Here is a 21,244-nt window from a genome sequence, read left to right on the forward strand (position 1 = left end):
TACATCAGTGTCCCCAGAGGGCCCCTTCTTTACATTAGTGTCCCCAGAAAGCCCCCCTCTTACATCAGGGTCCCCAAACAGCTGACTCCCACCTTGCAGAGGTTCCCCTGTACCTGGCAGGTGGAGGTGGGAGGCGGCGATAGGCAGCTCTATGGTGTCCACAGGTAGGGGGGTCTCCCTGGGGCTAGTAGTTCTCCTCCGAATGTATACAGCAGAGGGGGAGGTGCCTCTGACCCGGGCATCAGCAACAGTGTACAAGCAGAGTGAAAGTGATACCTGCCGGGTCAGAGGCCCCTCCCCTCTCCACTGTATACACTGACGAGAGAGAGAGAGTACTACAAGCCCCAGGAAGATCCCGCCGCCCACACAGGCACCATAGAGCTGCCGATCAGGCACAAGTCACGGTCACTCACAGAGTCCCCCTGCTCCCGGGCCGCGCAGTCGGCGCAGAGGAGGGTAGGCAGAGCTTTTTTTTCTCCTCCAGGTAGTAATTGCGTGCCGCGCGCCTGTCTTTCGCCGCGGCCTAACAAGCTTAACAGAAGGTGCTGACGCCGCTGCACGGAGGCTTAACTGTGTTTACTCTTTTTAAATCATAATGGCAACAGAAACTACCCAAATGACCCTGATCAAAAGTTTACATACCCCAGTTCTTAATACCGTGTATTCTACCCTTTAACATCAATGACAGCTTGAAGTCTTTTGTGGTATTTGTGGATGAGGCTCTTTATCTTCTCAGATGGTAAAGGTGCCCATTCCTCATTGGCAAAAAGCCCTCCAGTTCCTGTAAAAAAAAAAATCTGTCTTGCATGAACTGCACGTTTTGAGATCTCCCCAGAGTGGCTCAATGATATTGAGGTCCGGAGACTGAGATGGCTACTCCAGACTTGGCCTTGTGTTTTGGATCATTGTCATGTTGGAATGTCCAAGTACGTCCAATGCGCAGCTTCCTGGCTTATAAATGCAAATGTTCCTATATTTTTTGATAACATACTGCATTCATCTTGCCATCAATTTTGACCAAATTTCCTGTGCCTTTGTAGTTCACACATCCCCAAAAATTTTTTGCTTTCCCCATGACTCAGAATCCAGAAATGTCAGTGCAGCACTGGATGAGAAAGATGCAAAGGTCTGTTTGGAGTCCAGAAACTCATTGACCTTTTATACACACACACACACACACACACACACACACACACTAAATCGAAGCAAACAGATCACAGGTGAGGATGGTTACCTTTTTAATAGCCATTCAAACCCATTTGTGCCAACTTGTGTGTATGTTATCAGGCCAAAATCACCAGGATATGTAAACTTTCGATCAGGGTCATTAGTGTAGTTTCTGTTGTGATTTATGATTTAAAAACAGTAAACACAGTTGATTGATAATACATGGTTTCAGCCAAACACTAACCATGAGTGATAGAAAAGTTTTTGTGTCATCATTCATATTCTCTGAAAAATGGCCAAGAAATCATAAATTCTGCCAGGTTATGTAAGCTTATAGCGCAACTGTGTGTGTGTGTGTGTGTGTGTGTGTGTGTGTGTGTGTGTGTGTGTGTGTGTGTGTGTGTGTGTGTGTGTATGTATGTATGTATGTATGTATGTATGTATTTATGCGTCTATCTATCTATCATATCACTCTATTTACGTTGCTGATATACTTTTAATAAGAGGGATGACTAGGCAGTTTGTAGAGCATGTCTAACCTACTTTGGGTTACCAGTCCTTAGGCTGGCCATACATTATACAATTTCCTTTTACTATGTAGTAAAAGGGCCTGCCTGATTGCATACAAATTAAAAGTGATTATGTTTGACCTCCCATATTATATGCTTTTGGTAAAAGGAAAATTGAGGTAATTTGACACTGGTAAAACTTTTGAGGACGCGCCCATGTAGCATTCCCTTATAGGGGAAAGGGAATAGCCGCTCCAGGTGGGAACCCAGATGAATATCCTCCGTTGCAGACAACTCAGGTGCAGGCAATGCACTTAGCAAAGCAGGAACAAAGATTGTCTCTCGACAGCCGCACTCTGAACAAATTGTAGCCTTTTATTAAAAGGACAGCACTACAAAAAGTCACAGCAAAATAAAATAAAACCTGACTTCTGACGCGTTTCGCACTGAAACTAGTGCTTAGTCATAGCACTAGTTTCAGTGCGAAATGCGTCAGCAGTCAGGTTTTATTTTATTTTGCTGTGACTTGTAGTGCTGTCCTTCTTTTAATAAAAGGCTACAATTTGTTCAGAGTGCGGCTGTCGAGAGACAATCTTTGTTCTAGCATTCCCTTATAACCCTACCCTATTCAGTGTTCTAAGGTGATGGGCTACTTCTCCTTGACAGAGAAATCACTCCTTGGCTTAACTAGGTTATTATTTTTAAGTTTTATTTATGTTCGGATTCTTCAATCATTGCTTCACTGTTTTCTAAAACAATAGAAGAAATTCACACAGATCAGTGCAACCTTGGTAAAACCTTGAGAGCTGTACCCAGACCCCACATGGGGACAGACTGTAATGTTGCTTCAGGCACTGAATTATGCTTGGGCACCAGTGTTGCCAACCTGCCAATTGAAATTTACTGTCAGGACACCAAAAATTTACTGGCACAGCCAAGTTTTTACTGGCAGTTTACAAAACTACATCTTTAAGCGCAAATAGGCTACGAAGAAGTACACTAGGCAAATAGCAATGTGATTTAAGGTAAAAAAAAATACATATTTCTGTTATTTTCGATATAATAAGGGCAGATTATTTGGTCCATCAGTTTGTCACCCATGTCCAACTGGAAAGATTTCCACTTCACTTCTGTTCCATAACCACCACAGAAAGTGAGTGGAAATCCCTGGTAGCTACTAGGATCACCAGAATTAATGTTCCCAATTCTAAAGACGCCCTGCCACCATCACTTCCTGACACCATCACCCACTACAACCACCATCACTTCCTGACACCATCACCCATTACAACCACCATCACCCCCTGCCACCATCGGACATCACCCACTACAACCATCATCACCCCCTGCCACCATCAGACATATTACCCCCTGCCACCATCAGACATATCACCCCCTGTGGGCTGCCTGTCTCAGTCTTTCTCTGAGACTGTGAGTGCACTCACCACCAGGCTCAGGCAGTGGTCCGTTGCTCCAGTCCGGTCCAAGTCCGCGCAGCGACCGACTCCCACACATGCCATCGTCTGCTCTGTCCACTCCACCACGAGGCTCCTCAAATCCACCCGCTCAGACCCTGCCTGACACATCATTGGTTGCGCGGCGGGTGGACTGGGCTTAGCAGAGGTAGCAGAAAGGCTCGGCTTAGGAGGATCGTATGTTCTCGCCGAATTTCAGAACTGCGCATGCCCAGTTCTGTCACGAGTCGGTTGCCGCTGGTCGCACAGTTTACCGCATCTTCTGCCTAGAGCCCAGGCACTTCTCCCCACTCTTTTGCCTCAGGGAATTTGCTACCGGATGATTGATTTCTGGGTCCTGTTCCTTTATGGATGTGCTTGTCATATTTCCGCAACCTACTCGGTGAGTACCCCACAGTGGAATTCCCTCAATGGAGACTCAGAAAAACCTCAGACAAATATTCACTCAAACTATTTAAAGTGGCAATGCTGCCCTTGCACTGGAGTAGGACCTTACTTATACATCGGTCTCTGCATCCAATTATAGCTCTATCTCAGGCATGTATAGGGTAGACTTTTATTCAATTATGTTACCCTTTCCCGGACCACAAATCTCCCCAATACAGCCATCATTGTCCGGGACTTAAGTGTCGGGCTCCTTCTCCACCCCCCACTGTATGTACCAGTGTCAGAAAGTGAAATGCCGCCTTTAGAGGCTGCAAACATTAGGGGGAATTGAGAGAGCTCAAAGGCGATTTTTAGAAGAGGCTGCAGAAGATTTCTCGCCCTTGTGCTTTATACGCCTGATCACCAAAAGGGGAAGGGAAAAACCCTCCAAGAATGCCACTACTGCAGGACACTACGGTTGTTTCAATAACTTTTAATAATGGGAAAAACACACCATGATATTAAAAAGCAAGCTAAGTATATACCTTTCAAACAATTATTAAAAAGATAACGTTGTAATTAAAAGAGGGAGCGCACATTTCAGAACTCCGGAGAGATGCACACACGTAGCGCTGTTAGAATTGGGGGAGGAGCCTGACCGTGGCGCTGGACGAGCGGCCGACAGAGGCTCTGGCGTGGATTGATCGGAGAGCGGTGGCGTGAGAGGCCGTGCTCTCCTTAAAGGAAAGATTGTTCCCCCAGTATAGCCAGGGACGCGGTTGCCACTGTCCCCGTGGAGAGGGCGATATGCTGGCAGAGGAACGGCAGTCGTGAACACGGAGCTCGGGGCTCGGCGCCTGGAGGATCCCCCCCCCCCCATTGGATCTCGGAAGGAGAAGTATAGGGGGTGAGGTGAGCAAATACAACAAATCAAATCAGATGCAATGTGCAATGATAAGGACTGAATGTAGTTAATATGCTGCCTATGCATCAGCCTTCTCTAGTCCTTTTCCAACATTAACCCCCGGCAGGATACGGGACAGTTTGAAATGAGTACAGATTGGATGCGGATGAGAAAGTTTACCTAAGTACCCTCTCATCTGCATTAGAGGGACCCTTTTAACAGGAAAGACCTAAAAAGAGGGGTGAGCAAATGGTAAAATGGCAGATGCACTAAATTAAAAGCTGTCCTACTGAGGTTTTCATACAGAAGAAAATTTATATATTGTTAACTGACTGGACAGGGGGATTAAAGGCAAAAAGACTGCATATGCACCTATTCAGGGCATATAGGAAGAAAATCGGTATGTGAACTTTGTTTAACTTGGTTAATTATTTGGAGGTGGTCTTTTCATTAGGAATGTCTATGAAATGCTTATAAAAAAGCTCTAAAAAAGACCAGACTAAAGAACTGTGATAAACAGTATATGTAAAGATAACCCTCCATATTTTGAACTCATTAATTTGGACAAATGAGAGGAAGTATATGATTGCACTTTAATACCCAGAACAATTTATAGGAATATAGCCTGATACTAGTACTCTCAGTATCCTCTTTTCTGGAATTAGAGCGGTGTAGAGACTGGGAGTGGAGGAAACCCGACTTGGGTAAACACGGTGGACTGTGAAGACCTTTTATTTATCTCTCTCCCTGTTTCTATTTTTTTTTTTTTTTCATTTTGTTAGTGGGGGACTTGCTGTTTTGTACCCCATTTTTTTTATTTTTTTTAGTCATTCCCCTCTCTGTATGAGTACGTTGGAATGACAGGAAGATCCATACAAGCTACTAAAGGAACCAAAACTAAAACACCAAGAGAAAGCTTGAACACCAGTACAATTCAAAAATATTTAACCAAAGAGAGCAGTCCTAAAACGCCTACCCCAGAAAAACAACTGACAACAAAATATGAGAAAAAGAAGGGAGACCTACAAGAAAAAACAAAGGCAGACACCAAGATGGACAGCCAAACAGTGAATGGAGAGCAGAGTATACAGTCTCAACTGGCAACTAAATTGGAAATGTTTGAAAGATTGGAAAAGAGACTAGAAAATTCATTTAAGATGGAAATTGCAACAATGAGAGCAGATCTGGGACAACTGCTGAAAAGGGTAGAGGAAACAGAAGAGAAGAACGACAAAGGTTTGGAAATCCAAAAGCTAAAAATACAAGTTAAAACGCTACAAACTAGCCAGAGAGAAATATTCTATAGACTTGAAAATCGGGAAAATCAAAGCAAACGCCAGAACCTACTGATAAGGGCGCTACCGAAGAAAGAGGAGAGGATCTGAAGAAGATAATGAAGGAAATATTCAACCCCCTCCTGGATAGAGGGGAGGAACAAGAACTTTAAAATTGACCGAGTTCCATAGGAAACTCTGCGTGATATTATAGTACGATTTCAGATATATGAGGATAAGGAGGAGATATGGAAGAGACTGAGAGATCGACCACCATTAAAACATAGAGGAGCAGATCTCCAAATCTTCACAGATCTGTCAGCAGAGACACTGGAAAGAAGACTCCTTAGGCCTGGTGCAAATGAGAACGGCAAACATTAATTATATTTGGGGGTTTCCAGCCGCTTTAGTTGTCCAGAAAGAAGAAAGATTCATTAGATTAAAACATCCAGAGGATTTAGAAGCGGGATGGAGGAGTAGATTACATGTTAATGCCACAAAAAACATACACAATCAAACACATTTTATTTATATGTGAACAACCCATCTCAGCGCAAATGGGATGTAAAATTGGTATACCATGACCACTGTTAAATTTTTGACCTATAATGTCAGAGTTGAATACACCTACTAAAAGGCATAACATTTTAAAAGAGATTGAACATTATGGGGCAGGGGTAGTCTTTTTACAAGAGACTCTCCTGTTCCATGAGACAAATGTGAGGTTGTATTCCCATCGGCTTCCAACTTGGTATTATGGTGACTCAATGACAAATAAGGCAAAGGGGGTCGCAATAGGAATGGGCAGAGGGATGCGGTTTATCTTGGAAGACAGATTGACTGACCCTGAGGGAAGATACCTTTTTCTAGGAGGGGGGGGGGGGGCAGATGAGAATGGAATGCACATTAGCAAACATATCTTGCCCTAATATGGATCCAACTGTATATTTGGGGGGAGTCCTGGAAAAAATTTCGGAGTTTAAAATGGGAGAAGTGTTCATTGCAGGGGACCTGAATTTCTGTCTGGACCCAAATCAAGATAGTACGTCATGTGTACAGGGGACAAGGAAAGCTCACTTGAGGGTAATAAAACAAAAACTTTACAGCCACCAGTTGGTGGATATATGGAGAACACAACACCCAAGGATACAAGACTTTACTCTCTACTCCCCTGTACACAAGGATAGACTATTGTCTGATTGAACATAGGATGTTGGACTATGTTATTGCTACAAATATTGATATAACTACATTATCGGATCATGCGCCAATGACTATGGAAATAAAAATACATGGAACCCAGACACAAGCATACTCCTGGCGGCTGAATGAGGAGCTTTTAGGCAAACAAGGGGAGGAGGTGATCAAAAAAGAACTAGAACAATATTTTAGTCTAAATGGAACCAGTGAGATTGGGGATGATACCCTGTGGGAGGCCCACAAAGCCTACAAAAGTGGGATCCTGATCTCACTTGGAGCCAGGAAAAAGAGGGAGAGAATAAAAAAAGAGGGAAAAAGTAATAGAAGAAATATATTTGTTAGAACAAAGACATTGAGATTAGAATTGGTAATAAAAAGGGACAAACTGAAGGAACTATTAGAACGGGAAATAAGGAAAACCTACAATAAAATTGCTTAGGAAAGATATCAATGGGGAAATAAGAATAGTACCTTTCTAAACTACTGCCATAGAGTTGATCTATAAGGATATACATGCCTCCTGCATGTATCCTTACCTGTCAAATGTTTCTCCTCTGTGTTAAAAGAACTGAAAAACTGCAGATTCTGTGGGTGGATCTGTTGTCTGGAGCTCTGTGAGTGGAGTTGTGATGTCAGTAGACTCCCCGCCCTCCTCTTCACTCCCCTTGTCAACATGCATTTTTTTCCTATGTATTCCTTACACTAAATTCTGCCATGATCACTAACATCCAGTCAAAATCCAGAAAAGTAACCACATGACTTCAGAAAAGGAGTGGGAATTAAAAAATGCCTGTCTCCAGGCTAGTGCATGAGATATGTAAATAACCTGTCACTCACAGCAAGGGGGCGGAACGGACTAAGGTTTTTCTCTGTAAGTCTGTTTTATTTCACTGAATAATTAAAAGGATTGCTCAGAGCTGGATTAACTGTGGGGCAAGACTGGGCACAGATGATAGGAAATATTATACTCTACATTGTGACCTCAAAAAAAAAAAATTGTGGTTTACATCCACTTTGAACTATATAGAAAAAATAAAAAGGGGGAAATGATCCATAATACAAAGGATATAGCGATGGTTTTCCGAGAGTTCTATGAACAACTATACTCAGTAAGTCAGAAAGGTAAAGGGGAAGCGGGGCAAAAAGAAAAAATTATAGATTATTTAAAAAAAGCTAGGATTCCCCAGATAGCAGAAGAGCAATATCCCTTGAAAAGCCCATAACAGAAGGGGAAATTAACCGAGCATTAAAAGAATCAGCACCAGGATAAAGTACAGGGCCAGACGGATTTACGACATTATACTTGAAAAGGTTTAAAGATATTCTGACCCTGAAATTATGTAAATACATGAATGGACTGGGTACTAGATATGAGATGATCCGGGAAGCTCTAATAGCATCAATAACAACTATAGCAAAAGAAGGCAAAGATAGTACCAAATGCTCTTATTATAAACCAATATCATTGCTAAATGCAGACCCAAAACTATTTCCAAAAATACTAGCAATAAGAATTAAAGAGTTAATGATGGAATTGGTCGGATTCGTTCCAAGTAGAGAAGGGCGGGACAATGGAGTAAGAACACTCCTCCTTCTCCAAAAAATGAGGAAAGGTAGGGTCCCCGGTCTACTCCTGTCGATAGATGCCGAAAAGGCGTTCGACAGGGTAGACTGGAGATTCATGATGAACACATTAGAGAGTATGGGAATAGGCCCCAGGATGATGCAGTGGATACAAACATTATATAAAGGACCCACAGCTATGATAAAAGTCAACGGAACATTATCACCCCCCCTTTGGTATGAAAAACGGGACAAGACAGGGCTGCCCCCTGTCTCCGCTACTTTTCGTGCTTGCGCTAGAACCACTTCTGGCGACAGTGCGGGTAGATGTGGACATTGGGGGCTTTAGGATTAATCAGAGATATTAAATATAAACATAAAAGTAAGTGAGGAACAGTGTTTACAATGGGAGTTCCCATTTTCTTGGAGAAGGACGGAAATAAAATATCTGGGGATTAAATTAACTTGCCAAAGAAAATATCAAGCAAATTACATCCTGTTACTCAAGGAAATTAAAATGAAGATAAAGAGAATAGCAGCACGCCCTTTATCATGGATAGTCCGGATCAATGCCCTAAAAATGATTATACTCCCGAAGATCATGTACAAGTTTCAGATGCTCCCCATACACATACCTTCAATGTATTTTAGAGTATTAAAAACACTAATTACAAAATTAATATGGCACAATAATAAACCTAGAATAGCACTGGTAAAACTGAAGAAAACAAAAAGTCAAGGGAAACTGAGTGTCCCCGGCTTCCAAAAATATTTTGAGGCAGTGTTAACATGGGTGGTGAAATGGACGAAATTTAGAAATGAAAAAAGATGGGTAAATATAGAACACTTAATGGCAAACACGCAATTAGGAAGGGAAATATGGACACCACAAGAGTATAGGACATTGGGAGAAAAAAAACACATACATTGACATAGACTGTATTGAAAATATGGGACAAGGTGCATAAGAATAATAATAATAATAAATGGAAATATAATTCACCGCTGATGGCACTAAAGGGAAAAAACTATTTTGCATCGGGGGGGGGAAACTCAATAGGAGGGAATTGGATTAAAAAATAAAATGCACAACTTCGGATTTGATGGATATAAATGAATGGAGGTTCTTCCAACTCAAGCATTTCATAGCTGCGCTCCCTCATCCGTTGAAAGAAGGAGATGATTTAACTCCAATGAAGCGTTTATGTACTACTGAAAAAACTCGAGGGAATATATTCAAGATATATAAAATCCTCATGGAAACACAAGAGTTGGAAGTTCCGACATTTATAAAAAAACGTGAGAAGGAACTGGGGGAACAAGGAAGGAATCAAGAAATAGGTAAAATCCTGAAACTAGTACATTGATTATCAATAATTAGGACAATAGAAATGAATCACAAATGTATAACTAGGTGGTATAGAACCCCAGATATTCTGGGGAAGTACCAAATAGGCTAGACAACAGAGTGCTGGCGGCGGTGTAAATAAACGGGAACCATGGCCCATATATGAAGGTGATGTCCCAAAATGAGAACTTATTGGAAGGAAATATTAAGGTAGATTACTAACATTGACATACCGGAAGAGCTAAATGATAATACACATGATGAATGCTGCAAAAAGTTTGATACCGCAGAACTGGCTATATATCCCAAAGATAGGGGAGTGGTTTGATAAGATAGAAAGAGACTCGAAATATGGAATACCTTAGACATAGTTATGAAGACATGAGAGAAGGATTTTCTAAGATATAGGAAGATTGGAAAGTGTTTAAATTATCAAAGAAATACAGAGAAATCAAGAGTACGTAGTGAGGAAGAATAAGTAGGGGTAAGGGGTGGGTAGGGGGGACATGGGATGGGGGGGTGGGAGTTTAAGGGTATAGAAATATGTTAATATGGTATACACACCCTCATGGGTGTGAGAAATGTTGTCTGGTTTTAATGATTTTTGTATTTTATAAAATATAATAAAAAAAAAAAGTGATCGCAGCTGCGCATGCATCCATTCAACCAGTCACTGTGCTTGGCTTGCATAGGCTATAGTGTCCAGGGATGAACTGCCGGGGATCGCTTTGTTGAAATAATATTATCTGACCATTTTGTCTGCTTCCTTGTACCTCCACCCATCCCTCTGGTTCGAGCTGCACTCTGTGGGTCACCAGAAGTTTTCCACCATGGATCTGTCCGTTTTCTAAATGAACTACCATCCCCACCTCCAACGAACTTTCAGCTGTCACTTTGCCGCCACCTCAGTATACTGCTCATGCGATGCGTTTGGTTAAACAATGACGGCTAACTTAAAAAAAATCTATACACCTGATGTTACAGCTTGACTCTGTATGTATGCCAATCTTGTTAAAGCTCTCTTCTGTTGTGTACCAAAGCCTCTGGATTGACACTCGATTCTCCTCCGTCTCACCATGCCTATGGGTACTAAAAGACCTGGTAAGTCTCTAAAAATAAATTTCCCCATTCAAAAACAAATTTGGCACCGCTCTATGCATCTATAAGGCACATAGAGCTACAGCTTGATCCTCATTGATTTACTGGCTGTGATTGACAGCAGTGGTAGCCAATGAGGAGAGAAACCCGGGCAGCTGAGGCTCCCATGCACATCGCTGGATCAAGAAGGGACACAGGTGAATATGGGGAGAGGGAGCAGCACACAGATATTTTTTATTTTTGTTTTATGTCCACGCATTGAATGCATGAAGGTAGAAAAAAACCTTCAGCCTTTACACCCAGTTTGACAAAAGTAACATAAGATTATATTTGCTGTCATTTTAATTTATGGGTGTCATTTTAATTTATGGGAAGTGATGGGACACTATTGGTCCAGATCAGCAGGTGTTTTCTTTACTTGACAAAAAATGTTTTAGCCTGAAAAATTTGAACTAATGCAGTTATTACATGTAACGTCTGATAAGCTGCCATATACTTTTTTTTGGGGGGGGGGGGGGTTTAGATGTGCTTTTAAATAGAACATACTTGTAAAGGCCAAGTGGGCTTCCTGTTATTCAGGTGTTTGTTTTGTTTTGCTTTCTCTGGCCCAAATTCTCAAATTAAGTAAAATGTTTAGACTTGGGCAGGGTTCTTCTTCTTTTTTTTTTTTCCCCCAACCATCTTTCTACTTGTATAAAATGCTTTGCGAACCAGACGTTAACAGGTCAGTCCCGTGCTTTAACCCATGATAAAAATGAGAGGAGAATCCAGAAGTGAGAATTTCTAAAACTTACAATAATTGTAGTGGTAGGGGCAGATACAGATCAATGGCAAGGAGAGGATTAGTTGATCAAACCAATGGCATTTTTCTGGCACTTAAGTCTTTTACCTTACCTTTTTGTGAATTTACATGAAGAGGGCATTTAAACATAACTGTGCTTACAAACATTTATTTTAAGCAGAAACTGATGCCTCAGTTTTTTCCTTCTTCTTCTTCTTCTTCTTTTTTTTTTTTTTTTGTGTTGGGTGATCTATTGTGTGTGTGTGTGTGTGTGTGTGTGTGTGTGTGTGTGTGTGTTTATATAGATGGATATAGGTTTGTTGACTTTATTTCATAACGATACCTGTCAGTTTTTAACATTTTTGATTTTAATATATATATTTTTTATTTTGTAGAGAGGTATGATGTGTGCTGATGAAGACATGGCCCAGGCAGCCAAAGACTGTTTACTTATGTATTCACAAGAAGGAGCTGGATCAATTTCTGGGTCTGTTGGCTGTTGTAGTTTAATTGAAAGTGATTTTGAAGATGACGGTTATCTGGATGATCTGGGACTGAAGTTCAAAGTTTTAGCAGATATTTGCCTAGGTGTAAATGTAGACAGCGATGCAGAAATATCCAAGTATACAGCCTATGAGGAAGTTCGACAAGGGGCTGTATTGTCAGAAGTAGCAGCAGATATTGATCTAGCTCATAAAGAAGAGGTGGAACAACATGGTTACGAAATGCAAAGCTCTTATATGTCATCGAAATCTCATGTTCAAGAGGCTCAACCAATAGTAAGGGAGAATGTGGTGTCTGAAGAATCTCTTGTTAGTTCTAGATATGTGCAGGAGCCCATAATGCGTGGTAATGTTCTGGTCACAGAGAAAACGTACACCACTGCTCCTAGGGTATTTTTTGAGCCTGTTCATAGACAGAATGTTATGGTGACAGAACGAGTAATTCGGCCTGCCGCCAGCTTGCATAATGTACTGGAGGTTACTGATGCAGAAAATGTTATGTTGACTGGACGAGTAATCAAGTCTGAAAAAGAGTTGTCTGGCCTGGTGGGTGTAGCAGAAGTCCCTGAGTCCCAGTATCTGCTGGTCACAGAACGAGTTCTTGCACCCAACACCAATATCAAAGCTGCTGTTAGTATTCCTGATGTGTCTATGGGGAAAAATGTGATGGTGACAGAGAGACATTTTACCCCAATATCTGGGATTAATGGTAATGTGGTCATTCCTGCAGAGTTTGCAGCTGGCCCTAGTATGGTAAATAAGAGCATCTCTATCTCAGATAGTTTAAATCAAGGACGATCTGTGTATACAAAAGGGGGATTTGGGGTGGAAGAAACTCCATCTTCAGGCAGCGCTGTAGAGAATTCGACAAGCAGAGTGACAAAATACAGTAAGGTACAATATACTCGTTCCTAAGCCAGTCTTCTAGAACACTGGATTTTGCGGAATATTTTGATGTTAGAGTGTTTTATACAAAGCCACTGAGATGTTATACAAAAGCACAGAGTTGCACTAAAATTCAGGAATTTGTTAAAATCTATTTTACATTAAAAAAAGGAAAAAAATAATCTTAAGAATCCATATCATAAGTCCTGCTGAGCCACTGAGAAGACTATTTGTAAACTTGATATGCTAAATCATTTGTCATGGTGGAAATAGAATGTAAATACAATCTCTAACCTTTTCTATTTCTAAAATGCAAACTTAACTGGTGCCTAAGTTATTAGGGCCAGATTCACGTAGAATCGCGGCGGCGTAACGTATAGTAGATACGTTACACCGCCGCAAGTTTTCATCGCAAGTGCCTGATTCACAAAGCACTTGCGATGAAAACGACTCCGGCGTAAGCCCGCGTAATTCAAAGGGGCGTGTGCCATTTAAATTACCTACTGCGCATGCTCCCTTTTGAATTAACCGCCGTGCTTTGCGCGACGTGACGCCATTTGTTCGAACGGCGACGTGCGTAGCGTATTTTCGGATTCCCGGACGTCTTACGCAAACTACGTGAATTTTTTAATTTCGACGCGGGAACGACGGCCATACATTATACAGCACATACGTGTGCTGCGTAAAGTTAAGGCACCAAAAAGAACGACTAACTTTGCACAAGGAAACTAGACTAGCGGCGACGTAGCTAACGCGAAAAAACGGCGTGGATCGCCGTAACTCCTAATTTGCATACCCGACGCTGGTTTACGACGCGAACTCCCCCCAGCGGCGGCCGCGGTATTGCATCTTAAAACCTGACAGTGTAAAACAATTACACCTGTCGGATCTTATGGCTATCTATGCGTAACTGATTCTATGAATCAGTCGCATAGATAGAACAGCAGATACGACGGCGTATCAGGAGATACGCCGTCGTATCAGGAGATACGCCGTCGTATCAGGAGATACGCCGTCGTATCTGCTCTGTGAATCTGGCCCTTAGAACCCAAAAAATAATTGGTCCAAAATGATTTTTATCGTTTTTAAGAACTGTTATTCAAATTTACAATTGTTAAAAATATTTTTGGGCAGTATTAAAGCCACTACCACCATATATTGATTTCCCTTTGCTTTTACATTCAGGTGTAAATATTGAGTGATGAGTGTCAGCATACTTGCTTTATAAGGCCTTCCTCAATCTTAAAATTCAACTCCAGACAAAATGTGTGTTTTGTGGTTTTAATCTTTGGATAAAGTGGGGAAGGGTTAAAAAAAAGTATGAGTATTTTAGCTGTCTGGTCTTGTGAAGATCTCCCCTCATGTTCTTCCTATTTAACAGGTTTTATAAACAGAGGTGAGGGGAAACTAGCAACAATAAAAATAATTTTTAGCAGAATGGAGAACAGCTCACATGTTGGGTTTATAGTGCTGTGCCCCTATTGGATGATTCCTGTTTCCTCTTCATCTAAAACTAGGCTAGATTTGGTTGTTTTAGACCATATATAATGAACTCATGGTCTCAAGGTTACTGTTTTGTAAGCCCTGCCCACGTTTACAGCAAGCACCACACACATTCAACTGCTTTCTGAAAGTGTATAGTGTGCCAGGCCAATAGAAGGGAGGCTTGGTTCTGATGGATATACAGTGGAGTAGCTCTTCCTTCAAAGGAGCTGATTGGTAAGGTTGGTATAGTCTAGGTGGACCTTGCTTTGGTACTAGGCTGCCATCTCTTGATAGTGACTCAGTAGATGTACTCTGGGGTGGGTATTGAGGAGCACCTAGTAGTTCATATTATTTCAAGCGTTTAATATAGTGTATGGAATTTGTGGAAATGGATATCAGGGCCAGTTCAGCCAAGCATAAAGCATGTATTTTTTTTTTTTATAAGCATTAGTTACAGATGTTTGTGCAATGGTGTTTACAATTCATTAAAAGTTGTATTGCAAGTCCTCGCACATCTTGGTGAACTGACCCTGACATCTGTCAGTCTAGGCAAATACTAAATATGGTAACTTAAGATGAATGTACCCCCTTCAATAAACAAGTTCATTTGGACTTAACTCAGAAGTCTTTGACATTTTTGTTAATGCATGTATACTGAGGCCTTAACAATTCCTTTTGTCCTTTACCAGTAGAGGGTTAATACCTTCATGTGATCTAAAACAGATCTCTGGTTTGAGTAGGGCTTTTAAGGCAGTTCACATAGTTTCAGCACTGATTGTTTAAAGTCTTCCGGAATATAAGCATGCTATTGTATTGCAAGACAACTAGCCATTGAATGTTCCTTATATTAACTCCAATGTCTATGGTGTTTAGTAAGATTATTCATCCTCTACATTGGCAAAGCATCAGAACTATATTTCATAAGAAACATGTTTTATATCTAAAGATCTGTATTTTTGTATGGCTTTATAAGGTATTTCAGTAAGCACTTGTTGCTTTTTGTATTGCTTTGGTAAAAACTTTCACTATTGTGTGAAGTTCTGATTTTGCTACTTTCATATGAGGAAACCTATATTGATCACATTTCTACATTTTCATTCATAGATTCCTATTTCTGTTAACCACTTGCCGTCGCCGCACCGTCATAATACGTCCACAAGGTGGCTCTCCTAGGCGAGATCACGTATTATGACGTCCTACCTTTTAGCCGCCACTAGGGGCATTAATAAAAATGCCATAAAAATACCCCCTATTTTGTAAACGCTATAACTTTTGCGCAAACCAATCAATAAACGCTTATTGCGATTTTTTTTTACGAAAAATATGTAGAAGAATACGTATCGGCCTAAACTGAGGAAAAAAAAAGTTTTTTTATATATTTTTGGGGGATATTTATTACAGCAAAAAGTAAAAAATATTCATTTTTTTCAAAATTGTCGTTCTATTTTTGTTTATAGCGCAAAAAATAAAAAACGCAGAGGTGATCAAATACCACCAAAAGAAAGCTCTATTTGTGGGAAAAAAAGGACGCCAATTTTGTTTGGGAGCCACGTCGCACGACCGCGCAATTGTCTGTTAAAGCGACGCAGTCCCGAATCGCAAAAAGTACTCTGGTCTTTGGGCAGCAATATGGTCCGGGGGGTAAGTGGTTAAGCAGGTCTTCAAAAAAAAAGCAGTGATGGAATGGCTGAGAGTCTGTTGCATTTGATCAGAGCTTCTCTCGTGTGTTTTTTTTTTTTCTTTGTTATTTTGTGTTGCTTGTGTTTCCATGTTCAGGAACACACATTGCAATGCTTACAACTTCTAGAAAATGAAATTAATGTGCAAGGTAAAGTAGAACTATGGCTTCCCATTTAAAATAAATAAATAAAATGTGCACTTGGAGAGTTCCCTAAAAATTACCATAAATACCTGTAGATCCTGCCAGTGAGATCCATCAAATGCAGCTTTGTGATGTGTCAACTGTGCTGCCCTGCTACTGTTCAGAGTTATCACACTCCTGTAGATTATCTATGCTTGCATTACAGTAGGTTCAGGGAAAAAAATTGCAATGGGCATGTCTATTAGCATTTAAACTGCAGAATCACAAGCCTGCAGGTTGTTAACCACTTAAGACCCGGACCATTATGCAGGTTAAGGACCTTGCCCCTTTTTGCGATTTGGCACTGCGTTGATTTAACTGACAATTGCACAGTCATGTGACGTTGCTCCCAATCAAAATTGGCGTCCTTTTTTCCCCACAAATAGAGCTTTCTTTTGGTGGTATTTGATCACCTCTGCGGTTTTAATTTTTTGCGCCATAAACAAAAATAGAGCGACAATTTTGAAAAGAATGCAATATTTTTACTTTTTACTATAATAAATATCCCCAAAAAATATATATAAACATTTTTTTTCCTTAGTTTAGGCCGATACGTATTCTTCTACCTATTTTTGGTTAAAAAAAAACGCAATAAGCGTTTATCGATTGATTTGCGCAAAATGTATAGCGTTTACAAAATAGGGGATAGTTTATGGCATTTTTATTAATGATTTTTTTCGTGACTGCGACATTATGGCGGACACATCAGACACTTTTGACACATTTTTGGGACCATTGTCATTTTCACAGCGAAAAGTGCTATAAAAATGCACCGATTACTGTGAAAATAGAAGTGAAATGGTTAACCACTAGGTGGCGCTAAGGGGTTATGTGTGCCCTAAGGGAGTGATTCTTACTGTAGGGGGGTGTGGCTGTAGGCGTGATGTCACTGATCGTCATTCCCTATATCAGGGGAAAGACGATCAGTGTCCATGCCACAGTGAAGAACGAGAAAGGTGTGTTTACACACACCTCTCCCTGTTCTCCGGTGACCGATCGCGGGACTCTGGAGGCGATCGGGTCCTGCCGGCGCGGTAACGGAGCTTCAGACCGGGCCGTGCGCGCGACCCACCCACTGCCACCGTAAATGTGCAGGAGGCGGTCCTTAAGTGGTTAAACACATGGCCACACCCTGTCCTGCCCATTGCTTTATGGATTGGGAGTGAGCTGCAGTGTCTAGTAAGGAAGACTGAGACACAAACGAAGGGGGGTTTGGCTCAGTCTTGAAGGGAAATCTTTGCTTACTATATGAATTTACACGTGGTTACTAGATTTGGTACTTATATTAGTAGTAATACAGACTTCCACAGCCACATTGTCAAACATTTTCTGCCCTGCTGGATACAAATAGGAACTCTTTAATTTCTATTAATGATGATTTAAAAATGTATGTATTGATAACTGAATTTAAATATGTATTCCTCACAGGATACAAAAATCCTACATTTCAGATTGTCTTTTTTAAATATCACTAATGTTTATCACCAAAGAATTTGGTAATAAAGGTAAAAAGCAAAGTGCTACCTTTCTGGCAACACACTTTTTTTTTTTTATGTATATAATGTGTATATATATATATATATATTTGACATGAGACCTGCTGACATTTTAGCTAGAAAATAAAATCCATGCAGCTTTTTTTTTTTTTTTTTTTTTTTTTGCAGCTTGTACATTCATTTTCTTTTTTTTAGAGTATTGGATTTTGTATAAGAAACACTAATTTCAGCGATGTTAATAAGTAAATGCACATGGTGCTTGAATGACAAATTATTTTTTTTTCTAATGTATGTGTTTGTTTTTCTATTGTAAAATAAAGAATAACCGATTAACTTGTACATGTCAAATTAAACTGTGTGGTGGGTGTGTGTTTGTTTGTTTTTTTGCAAGCTTGGCTGCACCAGTAATAATGTTTTTCCGGTTTTTTTTTAGTTTTCTGAGGGGTGTGTGTGTGTTGTTTTATTTTTTATTTTTTGTTTTGTTTTATGAATGCATTATCACATCTCATTAATCATACATCTCTCTTGAGCCTGCACTATGTACATCTAAAAGCGGAACCTAGTCGATATTCTGGGCTAATCTTCTATGAAATAAAATGGACACCACTCCCCCTCCACTTCTGGCAGTAATGCCGCTGGGACAGATGAAAATAAACACTGTGTAAGCCACAAGTAGATCATAATCCATGTATACACAGGGATGAGTAATCTATCCCCTCACCTATGTCACAGCAATGGTGCCAGTACTGTGATGGGCGAGGAAAGGGTGTGTGGATCACATGCTTCTCTATACCTAGAAGTACCAGGCCTTAAATGGGAAAGCATTGGTTCACATTAAATTAGAAGTTCACCTTTTGGGAGCATGTTACACATTACACCCATATTTAAGCCTAGTACACACAGGCCGGATGTTAAGCTGCATCAGCCGGTTCAATAGAAACCGACCGACATTCGACCCCTGTGTATTGCAGTCAGTCCAACGGCTTCTGTCGAAAGAGGCATGACCAAAAAAGTCTGCCAATTGGCTCCTGATCAGCACGTGCAATAATTGCACAAGAGGTGTGCTGTTTACATTCAGCATTTTATTATGTATGTCATTTTAACAACCTTGAATGGTCTTGTGTGAAATATTGATTTAGAAAATTGCTTCTGCAGTTTTAAAAGATGCTAGAACTTGCAAGACTTTTTTTTTATTTGGTGCCTATGCGCACCTTTTTAACAATGTCTTTTTTTTTTTTTTACCAGTTTGTGCTTATCACAAAACAATGTACAATGGTTGTTTTGGTTTGTCTTGGCATACATTAAATATTTGCACTGGGAATAAATATATTGAAATTAAAATCCATTTTTTTTGTCAATTCACTTTGTTTTTACTGTCCTTTTTGTATATTTTTGCTTTAGACTTATAATTTATACATCTGTGCTTTATTATCTAGCTCCAATAGCTTTACTACCTTATCTTTGTCTGTAGGGGGCAACATTTAATATGTACAGGCACTGTGCTAAAAGCTACAGCTTTGCTGAATACCTGTACATACTGAGAAATTCTAGATACTGTTTTTAATATATCTTCCATTTACACCCCTTGATGGCAACACTTTTAAATGTATATACAACAACCCCAATTCCAAAAAAAGCTGGGTCGCTGTGTAAATACTACAGACCAGTATGCAGTGATTTGCAAATCTCATAAACCTATATTTTTCACAATAGAATATAGAAAACCTATCAAATATTTAAGGTGTACCTTTTTAACCACTTGCTTACTGGGCACATAAATCCCCTTCCTGCCCAGGGCACTTTTCAGCTTTCAGCACTCTCTGTCATGCAACACTGTACCCAATTTTTTTTTTCACACAAATTGCTTTTTTTTGGTGGTATTTAGTCTCTGCTGGGTTTTAAATTTTTTGTTAAAGACTGAAAATTTTTAAAGATAATTTTTTTTAATAAAAATGTCATAGTTTATTAAAAACATTTTGAAAATGGGTAATTTTTCTTCTGATGAGGCAGCGCTGATTGGCAGCACTGATAGGTGGGCACTGCATAGCAGCAGTGCTTCTCCCTGTTCGGGGCCAATGGCCCTCTGTCAGAATCTGAGGAAGGACTTTTTTTCCCTTGCGCTATCAGCGTGAGGGGGGCGGGCGATTGACGATCTTCTGTTTACATCATGTGATCGGCTCTCATGGCTGACAGCTGATCACTTGGTAAGGGTCCGGTATCGGCCTCTTACTCCGATCTGTGATCAGCCGAGTCTCAAAGGCGACATACAGGTACGTGCCTGTGCCCAGCCGTGCCATTCTGCTGACGTATATCGACGTTAGGCGGTCCTTAAGTGGTTAAAAGGCGATATGATCACAATACAGTGGGGATCGAAAGTTTGGGCACCCCAGGTAAAAATTTGTATTAATGTGCATAACGAAGCCAAGGAAAGATGGAAAAATCTCAAAGGCATCAAATTACAGATTAGACATTCTTATAATATGTCAGAAAAAGTTAGATTTTATTTACAGAATTTAAAGCATGCACTGCCCCCTTTGCAAAGCTGAGACCTGCCAGTGTCATAGATTGTACTCAATCATCGTCTGGGAAGACCAGGTGATGTCAATCTCAAAGGTTTTAAATGCCCAGACTCATCTGACCTTGCCCCAACAATCAGCACCATGGGTTATTCTAATCAGTTGTCTAGAAAACTGAAACTGAAAATAGTTGACGCTCACAAAGCTGGAGAAGGCTATAAGAAGATGGCAAAGCGTTTTCAGATGTCAATATCCTCTGTTCGGAATGTAATTAAGAAATGGCAGTCATCAGGAACAGTGGAAGTTAAAGCAAGATCTGGAAGACCAAGAAAAATATCAGACAGAACAGCTCGCAGGATTATGAGAAAAGCAATTCAAAACCCACGTTTGACTGCACGATCCCCCCAGAAAGATCTGGCAGACACTGGAGTTGTGGTACACTATTCCACTATAAAGAGATACTTGTACAAATATGGTCTTCATGGAAGAGTCATCAGAAGAAAACCTCTTTTATGTCCTCACCACAAAAATCAGCATTTGAACTTTGCAAATGAACATAGACAAGTGTGATGCATTTTGGAAACAAGTTCTGTGGACCGATGAGGTTAAAATATAACTTTTTGGCCGGAATGAGCAAAGGTACGTTTGGAGAAGAAAGGGCACAGAATTTAATGAAAAGAACCTCTGTCCAACTGTTAAGCATGGGGTGGATCAATCATGCTTTGGGGTTGTATTGCAGCCAGTGGCACAGGGAACATTTCACGAGTAGAAGGAAAAATGGATTCAATAAAATTTCAGCAAATTTTGGATGGT

At 40.5% G+C, this 21,244-nt stretch overlaps 1 protein-coding gene across 4 annotated transcripts in view; it reads left to right on the plus strand.

Annotated features, from left to right (window-relative positions):
• DSG2 (desmoglein 2) overlaps positions 1-13,359 on the plus strand; it is a 164,369-nt gene extending 151,010 nt beyond the window's left edge. For all 4 annotated transcript variants that reach the window (XM_040354108.1, XM_040354107.1, XM_040354110.1 and 1 more), the window contains one exon: positions 12,081-13,359. In XM_040354108.1, coding sequence (XP_040210042.1) covers positions 12,081-13,103 — 1,023 coding nt within the window. In that variant the 3' untranslated portion in view covers positions 13,104-13,359. The remainder of the gene's footprint in view (positions 1-12,080) is intronic.
• The last annotated feature ends 7,885 nt before the right edge of the window (positions 13,360-21,244 follow it).

This window comes from Rana temporaria, chromosome 5 (assembly GCF_905171775.1).
Source record: "Rana temporaria chromosome 5, aRanTem1.1, whole genome shotgun sequence".
NCBI classification, from domain to species: Eukaryota; Metazoa; Chordata; class Amphibia; order Anura; family Ranidae; genus Rana; species Rana temporaria.